Source organism: Phalaenopsis equestris, unplaced genomic scaffold (genome assembly GCF_001263595.1).
Source record: "Phalaenopsis equestris unplaced genomic scaffold, ASM126359v1 Scaffold000333, whole genome shotgun sequence".
NCBI classification, from domain to species: Eukaryota; Viridiplantae; Streptophyta; class Magnoliopsida; order Asparagales; family Orchidaceae; genus Phalaenopsis; species Phalaenopsis equestris.
In genome coordinates, this window is record NW_018164775.1 from 523678 (window position 1) to 547269 (window position 23592).

General features: G+C 37.5%; 2 protein-coding genes and 1 non-coding gene across 3 annotated transcripts; 1 reads left to right on the plus strand and 2 right to left on the minus strand.

The window, feature by feature from the left end:
• Window positions 1-7219: 7219 nt before the first annotated feature.
• Window positions 7220-7293, plus strand: TRNAT-AGU. Its single transcript has one exon. It is a non-coding gene; the product is annotated as a tRNA-Thr (tRNA).
• Window positions 7294-10328: 3035 nt separating this feature from the next.
• Window positions 10329-12680, minus strand: LOC110025817 (DEAD-box ATP-dependent RNA helicase 21). The gene has a single exon (XM_020726478.1). It carries the CDS (start codon window positions 12560-12562, stop codon window positions 10409-10411), a length of 2154 nt encoding a protein of 717 aa, XP_020582137.1. The 5' UTR covers window positions 12563-12680; the 3' UTR covers window positions 10329-10408.
• A 2471-nt stretch (window positions 12681-15151) lies between these two features.
• Window positions 15152-23592, minus strand: LOC110025808 (probable serine/threonine-protein kinase PBL21; the record flags this gene model as incomplete). Its single annotated transcript, XM_020726466.1, has 6 exons — window positions 15152-15579; window positions 21588-21735; window positions 21830-21909; window positions 22573-22730; window positions 22837-23103; window positions 23181-23592. Coding segments are annotated over 6 exons (1416 nt in total), but the record flags the coding sequence as incomplete, so codon positions are not given.

Genomic DNA, 23592 nt, shown 5'->3' on the forward strand with positions numbered 1-23592 from the left:
AAACTAAAGGCATCGCTTGTTCTGATCCCTGATTTTGTCATCGATCTGAGCACTTGTGCACTGACATCACCCATTTTTCTGCTAGAACGCAATAGATGTTTGTCACCGTCTGCCGCCAAAGGATGGTTATGAGTTTCTATAAATTTTTTAACTGACCAGTTACCTTCTACATCGACGACATATCGGATCATGGCTGGACAACCAGTCCTCGTGTCCCCTCTTCTGTACTTCACCGACACATTGTTATTCAATTCTTTCTTGAAACCAGCCTTGCCACAAATGAAATCCTTTGTCTTAATCATTTTTGAATTAGGCCAAAAACCAACATGGTCCTTTCGCACAGTGAATCCAATATGATGTGCATATGCACAATAATTTTCGTAGGCTTCCTTCTCATTATGAACCACCGCGCGAAGCAAACTATCCGCATTTGGATCAATGCACATAGTCAAAGGCTCGGGGAGCTGCAACTTTCAAACATTCCACCATTAAATTAACAAAAGAACACTTCAACGTAACCAATTAGTAAATACAATCATGCTGGTACGAAATGATAAATCAATAACAACATAATACATAATACAATCATAATACCACAACAATAATACCATAATAACACAAAAGTATACTTCAAAAATAAAAATACAAAAATACTAGCATAATAAAACAATGATAACACCAAAATAGCACTTTAACATAACACTGTTTAAAACACTAATTAGATACAACAATAAATAACACCATCATATGTAATACAACCATAATACTACAGTAATAATACCATAATAACACACTCTCTCTTGAACGCCTATAATTCATCAATACTACCATAATACAACCACAATAACACTATAATAAACCCATGATAAAACCTAAATGAGACCCAAATAATATCAGAAAAAACAATATCAACCACAATAATACCAGAAATATAATACCAGTACGACAACTTAAACATCCGAGCCCAACAATACTATCATTTGGAAGCCATTAATCGCAGCACACACAACATAAGAAAGAACTCTACCTGAGGAATACTTCCGGACGCAGCTAATGATCCAAGCTGATCACCATCATTCTCAGATTTCATCAATATTTCTTGGTCAAAAGAGAAATCCATTTAATGTGGGCTCGGCACAGAACAAGAACTCCGCCCTACTCGTCGAATGCTAACAGACGAGCTCTGCCCTACTCGTCGACTACTAACAGACGACGAAATAAAAAAAATCTACATCCATAAGCCACTTATTCCTATTTGGCGGGATCGAAAATGTCCAAATGCTAGATTTGGCGGGATTCCATAAGCACAAATATACGCTTTTTTCGGTTATTGGGCGGAGTTCGGGTCGGGTCACGCATTCTGCTTATTTCTCTTCACTGAGGGCCCACCATTACACGTGTTTATTTTTCATTTGCTACCGCATGCAGAGAACATGCGGTGGTCGGACCGAATAATTTTTCATTTTAACGCTATGTTGTTTGTGATCATCTTTTGCTGATGAACACCTTGTTTCTGAGCATACCATTAACAATTCATCTACAGGTCGCCATGGAGTATTTCTTCATGCATATGTTGATAAAATATGTTCCTCATATTTGACCAAGACACCTTTTAAAAATATTCAAAATACCTAGAAGTTATTTCCATTATTTTCAAAAGCAAAATGGATATAAATTGAAAAATATTCCACATAATTACAAGAAAGAGGAAAATGATCGAGTAGCGAAACATTTCATTATTCTCCGCAAACAATGCGAATTTTTTCCCATTCATAGAAATGTGAACAAGATGAGATTCATCGATCGAGTCTGTAAAGAAATCAAAAGCTAGCTTGGAACTATTAAAATTCTTCACAATTGATCCATTTAGAAGCCCATCGGAATCAATTCTGGATAATTCATTCCAAAAAAAAATATTTTCGTCATCATCATCAGAAGGTAAATAAACTGCAGTTTAAAAAAAAAAAAAAAGCTTCGAGCTTCGAAATTGTCGTTTCTTCGTTTCTAAGATGCAAGTTAATTGAAATAGAAAATTAATTGATTTATGAAGATAGCCCTTCAACAGAATTGGATTTCATGCCCCATAAAATTCTTCTAGATTTACCTGCAGAATTTTGATAAAATTTGAGAGATTTACATGCACAGCTTACAATTCTTATGCATTTACGTAGTTTACACATATTTATAATCATAATACATTGGTATTAAAAATTTATGCATCAAAAGGTGCATTTTATTTTTAAAAAATTATTGATGGCGGAATTTTTGATGTGATGCCAAGCAGTTGCCACAGAGATGGAACCAGCTTCATTTTTTGTGGGGTTTCAAAATCACCAAATATTTATCTAAACTTCATAAAAAATATATTAATCTTTACTATTTTTATAGAAAAATCTGAAATGTCTTGGTGGGCAATCGTCTAGTCTAGATATAACATAGTTCCGCTCCTGTAATTGAGTAATATATATATGTATATATATATATATATATTCAAGTTTAGATGTTTAGGCATGCAAATAATGAGAAATAACTCTTAAAATTATATTTATTAGAGCTTGGTAGCTATAAGGAAATTATATAATTTATTAAAAAGAGAAACAATGTAATAATCATGTGGTTTTAGGAAAAAATAAATTTTTTTTTTACAGTTCTATAATTTTCTTATATATAGACCTCAAATGTGCTCTTAATCAAATGGCATCGACCGCCACTGATTTTTTATTTATTTATTTTTTTTTATAGATCCTTATTAAAAGTGTAAATTTAGAGGACATGATGATGCTCAAATATATTCATTTATCTTCATCAAATAAATTTATGTGTTGAATCCTTATGAGAAGTAGGGTCTACTATTATTCGTGAGTGCCTTAAACTCAGTAAAAGATCTTACATCGTAAAAAAAGAAAGAGAGAAATGAATGAAAATTTCGAGAAATTTATTAATTTTTTATCTTCTATATGTCGGAGGAATGCAGCTTCTCGGAAGTTCCTTGCATTACAACATTTTAGAGGAAGAGAGAAAGAGAGAAGAAAGAGATAAAGAAATATTTGATTGTAAATAAATGATTAACATTGATAACAACTTTTAGAGTGTTACAATAGGGCCAAAATTTAAGCTCATTTTTATCTTAAAAAATAAAATCGACAATAATACTGTATTATAATATTTCTATATTAACATAATTTTTATACATTCATATGGAATAAAAGTTGGGAAAACTTACATCTATTGTATTTACATAGATAACACCTTAATTTTTACATACATATATGTTGAATCCAAGTCTACTGGTAGATCATACCCAAGGAATAAAGTATTGAACTGAGAGAGAGATAGGGAGAGAGGAGGAAAGAAGGAGAGCAGGAGATGAAAGAGACTTGCACCATCGTGGGGCAAATTAGGGTATTCCCGAGATCGATGACTCGTTTTATTTTACGAAGAAACGATTTAACAAGTGAGGTGAGTCAAAAGTCTCTTTACATGGAAGGGCCCTCCTATTTATAGATAGTAGGAGAGTTAAAAAGTAAATTATAATATTACCCTTACTTTAAATGGGTAGTGCATGATATTTTAGTCTTTTGTGTTAATGTGTTATGCTAGGTAGCTCATCGACTATTGGATCTGTTAATATGGGTTTTTCTATCTAGGGGAGTCATCGAGTTCAGGTGGCCGATCGAGAGAAAAAGTCCTCCGTCAGGGGGAAAGGTCCTCCATTGGAGTAGAGATCCTTCATATGTGGAAAAGTCCTCTGTCAGGGGAAAAATCAGTCGTCGTAGAAAAAGTCGATCGAGGATAGCCACTCCGAAAGAAGCAGACTGCAGATTGCCTTGAGATATATGCAAATCATTTTTGAGTATACATATTAAGTTTCTCAATCTTATTGCTCCTTGATGGCGATAATTGCAATAAGGACAAGGAAATTTATAAATTGAACATATCTTGAACACATAATTGGCTAATGATACTCTCTGCTAGGCGTTTTTTACACTCGGTTTTGTTATCTTTGTCGTCATTTGCTAGAACTTGATCAGTCATTGAATGACCATCCCAGAGGATTTGGAGTTGACCGATCAATTGGATCAAAGGGGTTGGTTGGGGTTTCAGTGAAGTTCTTTCTTTGTTTGCCTGTCTGTCATGGAGAGAAGCTCTAGAGTTGCTCGTCCGAAGCAGAATCCTAGAGCCACTTGCCTTGAAGCAAAGTTTTGGAGCTTTTCACCATGGGGTGGACCTATGGGTGCATCACAGAACTTATTGTTGTCAGGTGTTAGATTTTTTTGCACCTCTCCTAGAGCTTGTTGCTTCCAGGTGTTAGATTCTTTTGCACCCGGAGTTTGTCATTGCCTGGTGTTATAGTTTTTTTGCACCACTCGTGAAGTTCGTCGCTGACGAGTGTTAAATTTTTCTTTCACCCCTCGCGAAGCTTGTCACCGTCGGGTGTTAGATTTTCTTGCACCCACCGCAAAGCTTATCGTTCTCGTGTGTTAGTTTTTTCTACCCATCACAGAGTTTATTACTATCGGTGTTAGATTTTTTTTTGCAGCCATGAAAATTGTCACAGCCGGATGTCAATCTTTTTATGGGTTCGAGTTTCTGGATTGCTGGTAAAAATTATTGTTTGGAGGAACATATTACTTTGTTGACATAACTTGGTAGAGTTAGGCAAACTTGCATATGAATATGTAGGAATTGAGTGGTAGATGTAGGCAAATTTGCCCTAATTTGAGATGACCGGTAGGCAGGATGCCGGTTGGAAGTTGATGGTCAGCTGGTTGTGATTAGAGTAATGCTCCGTCAGATGGCAAATTGTCCGCCGGAGGGAGATTTGATGGAGACGAAAGAATTGAGGAGTATGCAGGCAAAAATATAAATATATAGAAATTGGTTGGTATAAGTGTAATAATATAATTGAGTGTTATGTATGTAAATTTTTTCTTTTGGGATTGCTTGCAGGAGGCATGTGTCTGGTCCGGAGCCGCCCACAGGTTGTCAATCAAAGAGTAGTTTGCTGGAAAAATAGATAGAGCAAAACATATATGAAGTTATAAAAATGAGTGTTAGGCATGTAAATTTTTCTTGTTTTTTTAAGTTGATTGACAAGAGCAGTAGAGTGGTTGGCCGGAGGCGACCCCTGTACTGATCGGTCGGAGGATGGTCACTTGAGGCATGCAAAACAATTGAGTGATATATATGCAAACATTTAACTATATGAAAGTTGAGGGGCTGGCCAATAGGTGGTCGACCGGAGCAGAGCGTCAGTGAAGGGCAAATAAAGCAGTATTTTAGAGGTTACAAACATAAAAATAAAGGGGTTGGGTGACGTGTAAATCTTCCCTGGATTTAAATAACCTGTCGAACGGTAGGGTGAAGGTCCGGTCCGGGCGATTTTATCGTGATGGAAACGGTCCGTCGGAGTAATGGGGAATCCTGTCTTTATGTTGGCTCGGTCGACGGTAAGAAGTCGTCCGGGGAAGTGCTCAGCCTTCAAGGTAGCGGAAGGAGGAGTATGTGGAGGAGCTGGAGGAGAAGGTTCGGTCCATGAGCTCTTACGGTCGCTGAATTTGGACAGTAAAATCTCGTTTATTATGGTGGAGAATCTGAGTCTAAAGCAACAGTTGGGTGGCAGTGGAGGTAGTAGCTTTCCGCCTGGTCTTTACCCTCCGCCTTCTTCTGCCTCCTCGCATTTCCCTTCGGCTCCTTATACCCCGCTTGCGTTTAGGCTGCAGGGTTCTCCAGTTCCACTGGTTCCTATACCCAAATTGAAGTCCCAGCCAGTTGCAGACTTCCAAACGACAGGGAAATGTGAGAAGAAGAAGCGTTAAAGCAAAATTAGGAAGGTGGCAAGTACGCCACTTTTGGGGTTTTTATTTTTGTTTTGGTATGTACTGGTCTGAGGAGTTCAATTTAAAAGTGGTTTGTTGGGTTGTCAAATGGTATGGTTCTGAGTGTTAGTGGTCGTACTAGGCGTTTGATTAGTTCTGAAAAGGTCGGCTTCAATAATGGAAAGAAAGGTAAAATTGGAGTTGATAAGAGTTTTCAGAATGTAAAGGTGGGATCAGGAGCCAAACCATGGCCTTTTGGTGGCCGCATGACTACCTAGAATTCCAGTGAGAGATTTTCTGCTCGTCTGTATGTCCCTAGAGATTGAAAGCGTATCGAGATCAATGGGACACGGGGCGAACTTTTGAGCGACGAAAATTGACCAGCGGGTTGAGGTCAGGGTGGGGTGCGACCGGAAATAAATTATGGATGGCAATTGGTGAAGTGGTGGCCAATTGGTCAAAAGCAGCTGACAAGGTAACTCCCGCGCACGACAGAGATGTGGCCAGGAGACATATGTTGCTTTGACAACAGATCTACGAAGAAAAACAGTCTTTTGGTAATCGCCGGTGGCGGGGAGTAAAGGAATTAATCTATTATGATTTTAGCTCCATGTTGTGTGCCTTCTAGTTGTCAGAACAATCCACACTCACCACACTTTTTAGAATGTTGAATCCAAATCTATTTAGTAGATCGTATCCAAGAAACAGAGCATTACACCGAGAAAAGAGAGAAGGAGAGAGAGAGAAGGGGAGAAGAGGAGAGAAGGAGAAGGAAAAGACTTGCCTTGTCGGGGTGCAAATTGGGGTATCCTAGGGCCGATGACCCATTTTATTCCAGAAAGAAATGATGTCACAAGTGAGGGGAACCAAAAATTCATTTACATGAAAGCATGACTAAAAAGTGAATCACTATATTACCCTTGCTTTGAAAGGGCAGTATAGGATATATTTAGTCTTTTATGTTGGTGTGCTCTCCTAAATACCTCATCAACTATTGGATCTGCCATTCGAGTCGTGGGAAGAAGTCCTCCGTCAGAGGGGAAAAGCCCTCCTCATGAGAAAAATCATTGTTTAGAAGAGAGGTCCTTAGTCGGGAAGAAAAAGTCCTCCCTCGGGGGAAAAGTAGGCTATCTGAGAAAAAGTCAGCCGATAGTAGCCAATCTAATGGGAGCAGACTGCAACTTGCCTCAAGATCCGTGCTGATAATATTTGTATATACAATAATGCTATCTTACATACTCAAGAAAAGTTATATTTGGCTTTTTTAGAAGTTAAAATGATAGTATTTTTTTATGTGAAATGAAAGATTTAAGTACTTTAAATGCAAAATAAACAAACTTAAGTATAAGTTATGGCTTTATTAGAGAATTAATTAATAATGTCAATTTAAATATCCAATAGCTCTTGTAGCTCAGTTGGTTAGAGCACCCGTTTAGTAAGCGGGAGGTCTTGAGTTCGACTCTCAACAAGAGCAAATGATTTTTTCATTTTAGGATGGTTTGCAGATAGATCCGTTTAAACACCTACTTATTTACAAACATGGCATCGTTTTTGCTATATTCCTGAGTTATATTTATGACTAATTTGCCACTACAAAGTAGTACGAAAAATAACATGATAATTTTATGCAATTAAAACTCACAAATACAAATGAGATTAAACTCAACCCTTGTATAGTATGACTTTTTACAGCTGAAGCATTCTTAAGATGTTTGCTTCATGATGCATCCCTCTCCGTCACTCTCAATATACTGTTTCAATACTCTTAAATCTACACTCTTTATTATAAACTTCATTTTTTACATTGACATCATATAAATCTTTCTTATCACATCAAAATACCACCATTTTTAACTTTAAAAATAAAATATACATTTTCATTCGCAGGAAATGTGGCATGCACTTAAAAATTGGAATTGAGGGGTATGCATATAAATTCTCCAAATCTTTTCATGTGTAGTGGCCGCAAAAATGTTGTTGGCTAGTTTTTCCTTTAAAAAAGTATGATTCTCACTATAACTTCTTAATAAATTAATTTCATTACTACATCTATAATCACATTTATCCAAAAAAAAAAAAAAAACCATAGCCGACACATAAGCTGCAATTATTGCATTCCAAGATTAAATAACATAATTTTTGTTAGACCACTGAGAAAATTTTCTTTGCATACTTTAGACTTTCATATTTTGCATGCATATGAGAGCATTCCCGTGCAATGATCTCTTCCTTCTGGCATATTTGCCTTCGTTGCACATGATACAAAGTAATTGATGACTGCAATTAGGAGCGTTAACAAATATTGTCCGCAGTTCTCTTGCAGATGTCTGCAAATTTGCCTTTGTTGCACAAGATCGACTTTTGGGTTAGATTTGGCCTAAAAGCGTGACACCACGATGGCCAGAAATTCTTTTTCGGTTTTTGTATTTAATAATCTTTAAGCTCCATGAGCCCCTTGTAATGATAATTTATAATTATTATTTTAAGTTGCATTGAGCTATGACACATCATTTAAAAAAAATAAGAAAGTGAGAAAACATACCTACAAAATGTGTTAGACCATAGATTTTGAAAGTGAGAAAACAATATTAATTCAAATTAATGTTATAATAAAATAATACAACAATAATAACAAGCATTTATCCCACTAAGTGGGGTCGGCTACATGAATCCATATTTTTCAAGAAAAGGTGTATTTCACTTTTTAAGAGTTAAAATGATGGTATTTTTGATGCGATAGGAAATATTTGGGTGGTATAAGTCTAAAAAATAAAATTCAGGTGTTAGATACGTAAACACATTGATTCCTATGCATGTAAATGACCCATAAATAATAGATGACAAACGCAAGACCCCCAACTAGCATACTTAGTAGTCGGTAATAAAGTTCACAAAAATGACAACCTGCAATGAATTCACCACCAAGAACATGCTTCCACTTCTTAACTGCAAATTCAATCTATAATTCAACACACATCTTAAGACAAAACATATATGAAAATCTGCAGAACAAAAGGAATTTTATAGGATTTAGTGACTATTCTACACTGCAATAATGAGCAAGCAGGTTCGAGTATCTAACAAAAGATTATGTATGCTATTGGGTTCATTTATATGTGAAAAACTGAACATAAAAGAAAAAAAGAGTGCAAGATAAATCACCAGAGAGACACACAAGTAGCCTCGATGACCCGAAATTCACCAGATGTCATGCAGCTGAAGTTAGTTTCTGATCAATTTTTGAAAAGTCAAAATAAGTAGAAAAGATAGTAAACACGTAACATAAATGGTTAATTTAAAAAAATAAGATGACAGTTACAAGAACTAATAAAAAAAGTTGGGGAAAAAGCAATGCTTTAAAACTTCTTTTGAGTATAATAATTTTGTTTTCCTTTGAAAAAAATTGTATAGTTTTCTCACCATTACTATACTCTAGCAAATCTAATTATATAAATCTCTTACTCATAACAAAATGTTCAGAAAAATAATTAAGAAAAAAAGTTTTAACCAAATAGAAGAAATGCAGTGGTTTGTAAAATAAAACCATGAAATGCTATCCCACGTTCAAATTAGAAGTACATAAAATACTGGTCAATAGTGAATAGCATGTAATAACAAAAGTATCCATGTGGAGCTATAGTGTATGATGCAACGAGCTGTTTCAAATATAGCGCAGAATATTAACAAAACAATAAATAAAAATATTGTTAAATATGAAAGTATACAAGATTAAAAATAAATTGAAGTGAAAATAAACACAATCAATGTGATACTACAATTCAAATGTTAAATATCTCAACAAATAGATTAAATTTATAACATAAATAAGAAAAAAATATAATGAAATTTTTGCAAGCCGTATCTCAAAGTCATTATAAAATTTGATAAGTGCATATCCAACATCAAATAGCATTATTTATACTTCTAATTATTTAACAGCTCAAAGTCAATAAAAATTTGGATACCTAATACTTCATGTAGTACTTGATCCTAACTTAGAGAAAATAATATAAAATTACATTGTCATTATTTTATAAATAATAAGAGAAATAGAAAAAGACAGCAATTTTCATACTTGCAAGGCAAACTAGTGAAACAACTCAATCAAACAACAAAAAATAGTAGCAAAGAAAAGGAGGCCCAACGCTTACATGTTTATCTTATTCAATTCATAAATTAGAATAAAGCTAAACCCTTAACCTAAGAGAAAATAAAATCAATAAAGAAGATGTACATAATATTAACATGAATGTTAAACCCTAATCAAAATAATGTGTGCCATTCAGACAATGCATCATATGCCATTGTCCATGAATAACATAAGCAAATGGTGCACACCGTTTGACGCTATTGGCATAGACTACAGCAATTCAAGTAAACGATGACCTACTGAGACCACATATCAAACAAATATAAGAAACTAAATGCTTTAAAAATGCATAAGTACCTCAGAGATGCAAATTATGAAACCGCCCTATCAGAAGTAGTAACAAACATGCAAGCAAAGCATTGCAGTAACTGCAACATTTACTTTCCCAATAGTATCCCATTCAAATCCTACAATATCAATGTTCTACAACCCAACCCAATCAATGAGCAAATACAGTATCATTCCTCCTTGGAGGTCTATCAGGAATAGTTCCAGGTTTAAACTTAGAAGCCTCGTGCCTGGCAAGCTCAGGCGGCACTGGGCTATTGCTTTGAATAAGCATCTGCTTAAGATCATAAAACACCTCAGTGTCACTCAAGGTCAAAAAAGTAGTTGCCACACCGGTCTTCCCAGCACGCCCGGTACGGCCAATTCGATGTGTATACATGTCGATGGTGTTGGTCATCTCATAATTTATGACATGAGCTACATCTGGAATATCAATTCCACGTCCTGCAACATCTGTGGCTACCAGAATATTGAAACGCTTATTCCTGAACCCCTCAAGGCTAATCTCTCTCTGCTCCTGCGATTTACCTCCATGCAAAGTTGTGACCTTGTAACCCAACTTGTCTAGATCCTTAGCTCGTGCATCAGCATTCTTCTTTGTATTGCAGAAAACAATGGCTGTCTTATCGCCAAGATCATCCAGCAGCTTCAAAAGCCTAGGCATCTTCTCCGATGCCTTCAGCATAATCACATGCTGAGTAATTAGATCAGTGGCTTTTCCAGCTGTGCCAATAGTCACAACCACAGGATTCCTCAAATACTTCCGAGCTAGCCTCTCCACCGCTGGAGGCATGGTGGCACTGAACATGTAGGTTGTTCGGTATATTCTCTTCTCATCAAGCTCCTCATCCTCATTCTCAGGCTTCAAATTGCTTGAAGGCATTGCATCCAAAACACCAACAACCTGAGGTTCAAACCCCATGTCTATCATTCTATCAGCCTCATCAAGAACAACATAATTACATTGGTTAAGGACGGCGTATCTGCGCTCCAAACAATCAAGCAGACGGCCTGGAGTGGCAATAACAACCTCACAACCCTGCCTAAGCTTGAATCCCTGCTCCTCTATGGACTGACCACCGACAATTGAAACTACCTTGATTCCCAAAAAGTGAGCAAATTTCACAGTTTCATCTTCAATCTGCTGGGCAAGCTCCCTTGTGGGAGCCATGACGACAGCATAAGGGCCCTCAGCCTCGTTTTCCTCTGTCATGGGGGGTAAACGAGTGATGTACATAAGCATGGGGAGGACAAAGGCAGCCGTCTTTCCCGAACCAGTCTCAGCTATGCCAATAACGTCACGCTGCTGCAAACCTAGAGGAATGGCAGCCATCTGAATGGGAGATGGCTTCTTGTAGCCAGCCTTCTCAACAGCCTTAAGTAGCTCAGTACTGAGCTTGCTCTCGCTCCATTTGCGCATAGGCCGAGGGATACGCGATCCCTTGTAGGAGATGTTGTAGTCTTCACGGAAGATGCGCCAATCTCTCTCGGTCATTTCCTCAAGGGTCTTCTCAGTCCAATGCCGATCCACGCGCATGTCAAAAGCATCGTAGAGCTCTGCAGCAGCCTCTTTCTTGCGCTGGGCAGCGGCCTCCTCCGGCTTCTCCTCCACCCCCTCCTTCCGCCGAATCTCCTCGCGGGTCTCTTTCTCGTGCCTAGCGGCTTGTTTCTTCTGCTCACGGCGATCAATTCCAGCCAGGAAGCCGCGACCAAAGAGAAGGCGGGCCTCATGAGGGTTCTGGTAAAGCGAGTTCATGTCGCGGGAAGTGTCCTCGGTGTTCTCCCAGTCAAAGGAGAAACGGAACTTCTCGCTGGGTTTGATAACGCGCTTCTTAGGCTTCTTCGAGCCGAGGTATTGCTCCTTGATTGATTCCAATTCCTTCTCCTTCTCTCGCTCCGCCTGCTTCTCGACACGAGCACGCTCACGACTCCGGGTATCCTCTTCGCGATCACGGTCCCGATCGCGGCGGCGTTCCCGGTCTCGATCCCGATCGCGGTCGCGATCATGGTCGCGTTCCCGGTCTCGATCCCGATCGCGTTCCCGATCTCGGTCGCGATGTGAGCGGTGGTTGGAATCAGCAGTGGATTGAGGCGCGGAAGAAGATGGAGGTGCTTCAGAACAGTTTTTGGGGCGGGATTGCTCAGCGAGCTCGAGAGCACGGCGTTTTTGCTCTGCCGCCTCTTCTTCCCGACGCTGTAGGGCGAGACGCTGGCGCTCTGCCTTGGAGATGAAAACGGGTTTACCGTCGGCGGCAGCGGGAGGCGCGTTGCGGTCGCGGTCGCGGTCATCGAAGGAGCGCTTCATGGGTTCGTCAAGAGCGGAAGAGAGAAGTTAGGGTACAGAGTCGCGGTCGCTTGGTTCCTCGCAGGAGGGGAAAGTAGAGTTGCAAATGTTGTCGGGTCCAATTTCAGTGAGGTGATGAGCACATGTAGCCCTCTGGACTTCAAAGTTTATTTGTTTAATAGACCACATTTCAGGGTTAAATTTAAAATTCACTAAATCTCATTATTCATATAATTAAAAGGAATTTACATCCATAACATTCCAAATATTATTATTTATATATTTATTTAGCACAGGAATTTTTTTATTTACATCATCTAGCATTCCCCTTTAAGATCAAACATTGTTGAAAATTCATCCTAAGAGTTCAAAAACAATTGGAATCATACGGCCCAATGACATGAAGAGTTAAGGTTATTGATGATTTTATTTTATTTTAATATTTTGAGTGATACATACATATAATAGTAAAGTTATTGAAAAATATGTGAATCCTAATACTTTACATGGGATGTATTTAATTTCCTCTCTTTTTCCACACACACACCCAATCAATCGCTCAATGTATATATAAGACAATGAACCCATTACCTCTTTTTTGAAACACAAATATGTCAACTAATAAGCCAAAGTGGCTTGCTATTTATGTAAGTCCATTTATAATGTAATGTTTTTAGAAAATTTCTTACGAATATTAACTCATAAAATAAATATTCAAATAATATATCATGACTGAATAAAATAAGACTGCCAATATTCAAAACTATTTGAGAATTTAACTTGATCTTGACAAGAAAAAAATCATAATGTTTGGGAGAATTTGTGAATCAAATACGTGATGTGTTTATTGTATTTTTTTTTAATTTATCTCATTAATATTACGATAATATGCTTATGAAAGTTATAATTGTTGTGTTTTGCAGTGTTTAGAGAAGATTGTGCAATTCAGAGGGCAAAAGGAGAGGATGCTAACCTACAGTGTGGCATAATTATGCTAGAGATCAAAGAAGGTGGCATATGTGAGCCAATATGCGGTGTAATTGCGCAGCCCTATGGTGTAATTACAAAAGTTTTGGGCCCAGCTATGCTCAAGTTTGTACAGACTCCCCCATTTGATGAATTTAGCATGTTTGGAGGTGGTTTTGAAGTCCTAATCGATATAAGGAGATGTATAAAGACATAAAGAGTTTTTTGTATCTCTTACATGGTTTTCCATTTTATGCCCGAAATAATAGTTTTTTTTTCTTTCTTTTCTCATGCATCACATTAATCTTACTTTCTTACTCATGTATTGTAAGACGTGATTTTTTTCGTTGTTTTATCCTATGAATTTCATTTTGTAGATGTTTTCTCCGTGTTTGAATTTCTTATGTTGATGTGTTAACTTTTTGGCCTTAACTTACTTCTAATCTGTATAATGTTAAAATCCATTGTGAACTTGGACATCTAGCCATCACTTAAAAGAACAAATAGGTTAACACACAATAGCTTGATAGAATAGACATATATTATTAGAAAATTACAACCTAGATTAGGGACTACAGGATTCCTGAAAAACTCTACATGTTTAAGCCTCGTTAACTATAATATAGTTTTCAACATTTTCTATGACCTAGACATAAGCTAAGGATGAGTTGTCTCTAGTTGCTAACAATAATATGGGTTTTTATAGAAAAAATATCAAAAAATCACTATACTTGTGTCATAGGAGTATAAATATTTCTTCTCTGAAATACTTCAACAAAATTTAGTTTAGTTTTTTACCTTTTCGGAACTCAGAACTTTTAACATTTTCATATCTAACACGTCAAACTATATTCATAGGTTTAGTAAGCTAAAACCTCACATGTTAGAATATTTTGACAACTTTTGTCGAAGGATCGTTACACAAACTTTTTATCTGTATATTATGTGATCGACGCATAAACTTGCGTCACTGACTGATTGTCCTCTGTTTTATATCACTTTGTGAAACTCAACACTATGATATTTGGTGTCAATATTTGATCATTGCTTGAAATTTTAATTCAACCACTAGCTTGTTAACTAAACTATCTATTGTTAGAGTTCCAATTGAGTTGGGCATATCACTTAATTTTGAGAAAGAGTTTGGTTGGGTTCAAAGCTGATTGACTACCTTTAAAAAATTGAATTCGATAAAATCCATTGATTTAAACTTCGCCCCACTGGAAGAACCAAATTAAGAGTTTAACTATCAATGGTGCTTTTATAAATCTCGGTTATATTTGAGCCATTAGCTCTAATTCAACAGAATTAAAATAAATTTCAAAAATTGTGAATTATTCAATTCAAATTGCTTAAAAAAAGATCTGAATAGCCAAAATGAGTCGATTATAAAAATTTTGACACTTCTCACATATAAAAGCCACACGATAAATATGGTTCAAATCATTAAACTTCACAGCTAATTTTTCTCATTTCAGTAATTCATGTTAGTCATCTGTCATTAGAATGTCAGTGCAAAAATTTACACAGCATAATCAGTATTTTTCACATACATCAACAGGGAATTAAAATTAGAACAAAAAAAAAAAAACTACAGGGATCCTCTGCTGCAAGCTCCCCTGACAAACTTTCTTCGCCCTACAGGGATCCTCTGCTGCAAGCTCCCCTGACAAACTTTCTTCGCCATAGAAGAAAATTAGTAACTAAAATAAAATAAAGGTTTAACGACCATAAGTATCATCTTCTTCATTATCAGAAATACCGAGCATAGCAAGAGCTAAATGACCTCCCATATCACTTCTCTCTCGTGCTTCATGAAACTGTGAGCCGTAACCTGTGAGGCAGCCATTGCTGCTAAACAAAGACCATTCGCTGCAAGCAGTCCCTTCTTCCCCCAGCAGCATTGCAAGCACCAAATCAATGCTCGGTCTCGTCGAATCTTCACAACTTAAACACGCATTAGCTGCTCGAACCATTTGGAACATCTCCCTCCTGCGGTACGACCACGGTATTAAACTCGGATCAACCAACTTCTCGATGGCATCATCACCTTGAAGCAGAAGTGGCTTCGCCTGTCCGGATTCAAATATGAGTATGATGGTATGAAACACGTTTAAGCTTGTCATTGTAGTAATTAAGTTGTTACAATAATGAGTTTGAGTGAAAATATGAATATGAATCAATGGTTTCATAATTCTGACATGGTGCAAGCTTCTAAAATTTGCATCTTCGATCATCGTTGAGAGTTTTGTGCTATTTCAGGTCAAATATTCGAAAGAAATATTGTTATTTGAAACAATATGAAAGCATAGAAAATCACACAACAATAATCAACCACAAAAGATTTGTGATTCGGCATTAAGTTGATTCGCCTAAGTCCACGGAGGGAGTTCCCACTAGTACAGGATAGAAAGAAAGAAAAAAAATGACTTAGGGTTATAATTTAATACTTCATCTCCATAACTCTCTTATAAGCCCAAAGTACATTTTATAGAGGAGGACTAGGGAATACAAATAAATAAAGCCAAAAGACCAAATTACCTCGAATTACAATAAAGCCATAAATACAACAACTCCACCTCATCTTTTACTTCTAGATAAGTAAGATGATCAAATGAGCTCAAAACTCCAATTCAGCTAGACCAACATGGTTGCTTACGCACCACCCCACTTCTGAAAGAATCAAACTTGTGCAGTTCTTCAAAATGCCCGACTGGACAATTAGTCATGAGCTCGGATGCTCGCCAAACCCTTGCAGCTGATCAACTTCTGGAATGTTAATACTTTCGTAAGCATGTCCACTAAATTCTCCTTTGTATTTATCTGTTTCAACAAAATTTTGTCGTTATCAATCAAATACCGAATAAAGTGTTACCTCACATCAATGTGTATGGTATGAACATGATGGAGTGGATTTATGGCCAATAATATTGCACACTAACTGTCACAGAACACTGTCAGAGACTCCTGATTAATTTCCAAGTCATCCAATAGATCTTGCATCCATTGCTTCTTTCATCACCTCTGTGACTGTCATGTATTCAGCTTCTGTAATTGACAAAACAACAGTAGACTGAAAAACTGACCTCCAACTGACTGGAGTTCTTGTCAATAGAAACAAATAGCTAGTCGTAGACCTCTGACTATCCATATAACATGCACAGTTTAAGTCAGTGTAGCCCACACACAAATCTGCATTGGATGATCGTCTCTCAAACACCAGACCAACATTAGTTGTACCCTTCAGATACCTCAAAATACTTTTCACAGTTTGCTAATGACTCCTGCCTGGATCATGCATGATCTGCTCACAACACTAACTACTTTTGCAATGTCTAGTCTAGTACAAGCCATGCCATGCATCAGATTGTCCACTGCAATAAGGAACCGATCGCATATCCTGTCCTGATCATCTTTAGGACACTAATCTGAACTCAATGTCTCAGTGGTGTATAATCCTTCGTTCGGCTAGTCCTGTGAATGCCTTTTGTTTGGCTAGACCTACAGATGATGCCTTTTGTTTGGCTAGTCCTACATATGCGATAGGTAGACTGACAACCCTGCTCGAGTTATCAATCCCAATTTTTTTTCAACACTTTTCAAACATAAGCTCCTTGTGAAAACTAAACTTTTTCAATTATCTTATCCCTGAGAATCTTCATGCCAAAAATTCTTTGAGCTTCACCCAACTCCATTTTGAAATGACTGGACAGTTGATTCCTCATCGTATCAACATCAATCTGACTAGCATATGCAATCAACAAATCATAAATATATAGAAGCATATGAACTCACCATTGATCAACTTCTTGAAATATGCAGAATGGTCATATTGGCTCCTTGTATATTCATGTCCCCTCATGAACTGATCAGATTTTTTATACCACTGTCTTGGTGGCAGCTTCATCCATACAAAGACTTGTCTAGTTTACAAACCAACTAAGTCTTTTGAAGCTCCACATCTAAGCGAGTGCAACATGTAGATCTCCTCTTGCAATTCTTAGTGTATGAATGTACTCTTCATGTCAAGATGTTCCAAGATCAGACCTTATTATGCTACGAGTGCTAAGACAACACAGATTGAGGGATGTTTAACCACTAGGGAAAATACTTCATCATAATCAATTCATCCTTGTTGCGCAAAGCCTTTTGACACTAATCTTCTCTTGTACCACTCACCAACTCCATGAGATCCTTATTTGCATACACTCGTTTGCACCTAATGGTTTTCCTTCCAGGAACAAGCTTCACAAATCTCCAAGTACAATTTTTTTTGTAGAGACTATCTCTTCATCCATTGCCGCTCTCCAAAGATCATAGTCTAAGCTCTCCACCACTTTTTTTAGTGGCAGAATTTCTATGTCTGTAGCAAAAAGTGGAAATACAATGTGATCCCTCAATGAAGCTTATTTTGGGACATTCTGGTGTCAGGTCCTGCTCTTATCAATAGATATTTTAGCAGGAATCTCAACTTTAGCATCTTCTTCTGCCTCCTAAGAACTATCATCAAATACCTCATGAGCTACAACTGAATCAGATAGCTGAGTTGGAGTGGACGAAATTTGTGGAACAAATGCAGTTGCATCAAACTCTAATTTATGTTGCATATATATGGTTCACTATAACTCTTCGTCTGCTTTGAGTCTCAATTTTTTAACAAGTTTGCCTCGTCAAATGTAATATCCTTGCTAATGACAACTTTCCTTTCTGACTGATCATTGAACTTGAATCCCTTGACTCCACACTTGGAGCCAATGAAAATCGTCTTCTTTGCTCGTGGTTCTAGTTTATCATTTCGCACGCGGTAGTAAGATGGACGCCTAAACACTCTCATATGCTCATAATCTTTAGTAGGATGTCCAAACCACATCTCATTTGGGATCTTCTTCTCAGTAGCTGCAAAAGACATACGGTTTATCGAATGACAGACATATTTTATGGCCTCTGCCCAATAGATTTTATCCAACCCAACATTGGATAACATACACCGAACTTTCTCCACCAAAGTTTGGTTCATCATCTCCATCACTAAGTTATGTGGTGATGTTTCTCGAACAGTGAAGTGGTGTTTTATCTTGGTTTTCTGACACACCTGCAAAAATGCATCTAAAGTATATTCTCCCTCATTGTCTAATCTAATACACCAGTTCTTTTTATCAGTTTGAGTCCTCATCTACTTCTTCCAAGTTATAAAAATCTCCAGCACTTCGTTTTTGCGCTTCATGGTGTACACCCAAACATACCTAGACTAATCATCAATAAAAGAGACAAAGTATCTCCGTCTGCTGAATAATGTCTTCGTCAAGGCCCAAAGATCTGTGTGAACATATACTAAAATATCTTCTGTAATGTGGATGACAGTTCCAAAAGATATCTTTGTCTTCTTGTCAAACCCACAATGTTCACAAAAATCTAGCTTGCAGATGCTCATTCTTTTGATCAATCATTTCTTCACAAAAGCTTGAAGTGAAGCTTCTTCAATGAGAGCAAGTCACGTATGCCACAATATAGTAGCATCAGAAGAATTATCAGCGACAGCAGTCATTCCAGTCATTGTATTACCCAGAAGATAGTAAAAATTGTGATAAAGAACTCCTCTCACAAATACTATTGCTCCGTGACATATTCTCAAAACTTCTATCTTAATAACTACCTTGTAGCCCTATGACTCTAAAATCCCAACTGACAGCAAATTCTTTCTGATATCTGAAATATGTTTAGCATCGGTCAGCTCTCTCACATTATCATTATCCTGATAAAGATATTTCCTACCCCAATAGTATGACAAGCTTTATCGTTGTCAACAATCATTGCACCGCTATCTAGCTCTTTGTACATACAAAACCATCCTCAATGAAGATAAATGTGATCGGTAGCACCATTATCTAGAATCCAACACGAATCATTTGTAAATAAACTATGAGAAACTGCAAATAATGATATATTTGAATCTACTTCTTCACATCTTTTCACAATGACAATAGTTTTCGTCATATGCAACTTTCTTTCCCTTCTCCATCAGCATCGGATAATCTTTCTTTCAATGACTAGTCTTTAAACAAAAAGCATACTAATTTTTCCCAAAACTCCGCCCACGAGACTTGCCTTATTTTTTAGAAGTGCCGTCACTGTCACATTTCCTTGCCAAATTCTTCTTATTATTCTTAGATTTGTCATGTTGAAGTGTAAGTGCCTCAACTGACTTCATCTTCTCAGACTTCTTGTCCCTTCAACTGATTAATGATTCAACAGCATAGTAGTCACTTCATACTAATTTAAGATATTTCGATGAATCAGTGTCATAGTGAAGTTTTCATACTCATCCGAGAACGAATTCAACATAATGAGTGTCTTATCTTCATCTCCAATTTCCTCATCCAAATTTAACAGATCAGCTAACAGCTTTCTGAAGTCATTTAAATGTTCATCAATAGTAACCTCCTATCTCATCTGAAATCTGTAGTCTCTTTATGAGATATTTGTTCTCCAGAATCCTACACTATTTCCCTGCAAAAGTCTCCACCATCACTCATATTTGATCTCATGTGTCAAGCAATTTCAGATCAAGCCACAAGCACTCTTCAGAATATTCTTCACTATCAATGTCAATGTTCTCTTTGTTGTCATATTATATCACATCAATTTTGACAGGATGTGTAATCAACTGATAAATCGATTTTTCCACTGTCATAGTGAATGTTGAAGAACCTGACATCGTGCTATCATTCATGATTATCATTGTTAGAATTCTTTTCCAAAAAAAAATTTATCTAGCATAATACTAGAAAAAAATAAATTCATAAAATAAAAATTCTTTTTTTTTTCTCTTTTTATGAAATTCTTCTATTTTTTCTGGTGCTTTTCTTTTCTATTCAAAATTAACTTCCCTATTCTTCCTAGAAATTTGTTTCCTTTTAAAATAAAATTATTTATTTTTTCCTTTTTATGATCCACACAAATAAGGCAAGGGCAAACTCAGCTTTCCCTCTTTTTTTAGAATTAAAGATTAGATTTATTTTCTTCTTTTTTCCTGGCTCTGGAAAGCTGATACCTTTCCTTCCTTGGGCATCTGATTTTGCAAAACTCAAACCTACACAAAAAATCTAGCACGTCGATCTCGTAGACAGGCCGATCGCCTGCAAGGCCATGTTTCCTCAAACCGAACTGTTGCAGATGAGGCCGCTGCCAGCCCGCTTGCAGCCGATTTGGTTGTCGGACACCGCAAAACTTCTTGCTGTTGGATGCCACCAGCCCACTTGTTGTCGAAACTGCCAGTAACAAATGTCGGATTCATTGTCGTTGACGTCGAACCATGCTCCAATCACGAACTCAAAGCTCTGATACCAATTTTTATGTGAAACAATATAGACCCATAAAAATTCACACAACAACAATCAAACACAAAAGGTATCACATTATAAGATAGAATTGTTATGTGAACATAAATACGAAAGCGTAGAAATTCACACAACAACAATCAAACACAAAAGATTTATGTGGTCCGGCGTTAAATCGATTCGTCTACGTCCATGGGGAAGAAGATTTAACTAGCACATGGTGGGGAGAAACAAAATTGTTTGGGGTTACAACTAAACACCTCTCACACCACACCAAAAACGGTCTGGGGTTACAGCTCAACACTTTCTCTCCACAACTCTCTTATAAGCCCTAAGTCCCATTTTTAGAGCACTATAGCATATAAGTAAAGCCAAAATGCCAAATTACCCTTAATTACAATAAAATCATAAATACAACAAAGATGAAATATTAGATAAGACACTACTCATAAATTTAATCCTCAAAGTATAGTGTGTAGTATTTCATTGCACAAATCCTCTAATAGGATGATAACAAATGTAAAAGCACATATTTATATATAAATCATACCAAAGGAGGCTGCTTGACAATACCCTGTCATCAATATGGTATATTTTACTAAATCAAATCATTCTAGATATTCTAACATTTAGTTGTTCATGGTAAGAGGATTTGCATGAACCGACAGAACATATGATGAGTAGCAATATCAAACAGCAAGATTGCAACAAACAGAAATAATGATAATAATAATAAAACTGACCCATACGACCAAGTTTTCATCTCCTTGAGGTCTATTCTGGTCGAGCGCTTTCCGACCAGTGATCAATTCTAGGAGGACAACTCCAAATGCATAAACATCTGTTTTATCTGAAAGTTTGCCATTTTGGAAGTACTCAGGAGCCAAATAACTGCATTGTAATATTATCTGAAAGGTTAATTACATGTGAAGCAGTTGAACGGTTTAACTGAGATTCCAAAAAAACATATTCATTATAATTTTACCCAAAGGTTCCTTTGACTGCTTTGCAAAGGAAAGGTAGGGATGGACCATGTGTCCATGTAGCCAGCCCAAAATCACAGAGCTGCCAACAGAAATAGGATTCACATCGATTTTAAGTACAAAAATAAGCAAATTGATTAAATAAGCTAGATTTGTGAGGATAACATCTCATGATAGTGACCACAAAGAATCCCTTGTTCCACAACCAACACTACTTTGGATAAAGTACATATTCCTTATGAGCTTATTTTTCCTTTATAGAATGTTTCTGCCTAGAAAAATAAAGTAATTTTCACAAATAATTAATGCAATATGCATCATGGTTTTCTGAAAAGAAAACTTGGGGTTCAGGTAAAAGAAATTCCCTCTTCTAAAGAGATTTATATGAGCCCGATTCCTACCACACACACACACACACACACACACACACACACACAAAATAAGGGAAAAAATATAGCTATTTTGAGATAAGCACGAAAGCAGACATTCATTCTGCATGAACGACCATATTTCAAATGCACACGAGGGAAGGTAGGTCTAGAAGCTCAACAACCGAATCTATCTAGTTGCTGCTTGCGTAGGAACGCAGCCAGATCCCTTCCATGAAAAGAAAGGGGTGGCCTGATATACTCATGATAAAATGAGATCAAATTTACTAATTTTTGTAATTAACTTAAGAAACAAATTAAGGGAATCAAATAAAAAGCATGAAGGGAGCATGAATGGTGGAATCTCACTATCTCACCATTGGACGTTTCTTAGAGGAAAGAAGAATATTTGAAGGCTTTATATCTCTGTGCACTACACACTTGTCGGTGCAGAAATGCAGGTACTCCACCGCACGAGCCAAACATACCGCCACCTTGTACCTTACCTCCCAAGGCAGCACCTTTCGCCTCTTTCCTGCCAAAATTCATCACAAAAACATCAATTTTATAAAAACCCTAAGCAAACTATTAAACGAAGAACATCATCCAAGTATAACAGTAGAAAAAGAGGAATCCATTACCGTTTTGATGGAGATGGTGATCCAAACTCCCTCCAGAAATATACTTGTAAACAAGAAAAAGTCCCTCTTTTTCAATGCAATAGCCGAGGAGTGGAACAACATGGGGGCTAGATAGGGAGCTTGCAATTAATAGCTCGCGGCAAAAAGCCTTTGCCCTCTCCCTCTCGGATCCATCCACTCTCTTTATCGCCACCGCCGGTCGCCGGAGCCCGTTGCTTATTCTCCCCTTGTAGACCCTGCTCAAAGCCCCTCTCCCCAATTCCCTTCCTGCTCCAGTTCAGTTCATCGTTCATAAGGGCTTCTGCAAAATTGCATTTTTAGGGATAAAGTTCAATTCTTTTTACCTTTGTGAAAGTCCTGAGTAGCAGACCGGATCTGTGCGTAGCTGAACCGAACCAACCCGCCGGCAACAGGACCGATGCTCCGTTCTACAGATTCTAGACTCCGCCATAACTGCCAATCTCTGGTGACTAGCAACGCCGGATCATGCTCCCGTTTTTCAGCCGTTGCATCCCTTTCGTCTTCCAGGCTCACAAGAAGCAACACTGTCGCCGCGGTGGCCGGCGTCGCATCGAGCTCAGCCTCCTCGTGCGAGCCGAAACTGAACCGAAATGAGGAATTAACCGAGTGCGGCTCAGCTACCGAAGGCTCTCCTTCGGTCTCGGCAAGTAGCCACGATTTGTTTTCCAGGCCGCTGCCGTCTACTGCCCGCTGCCGCCGCCATCGCCGGAGTCTGCTGCCTCCCTCCGGCGGCGG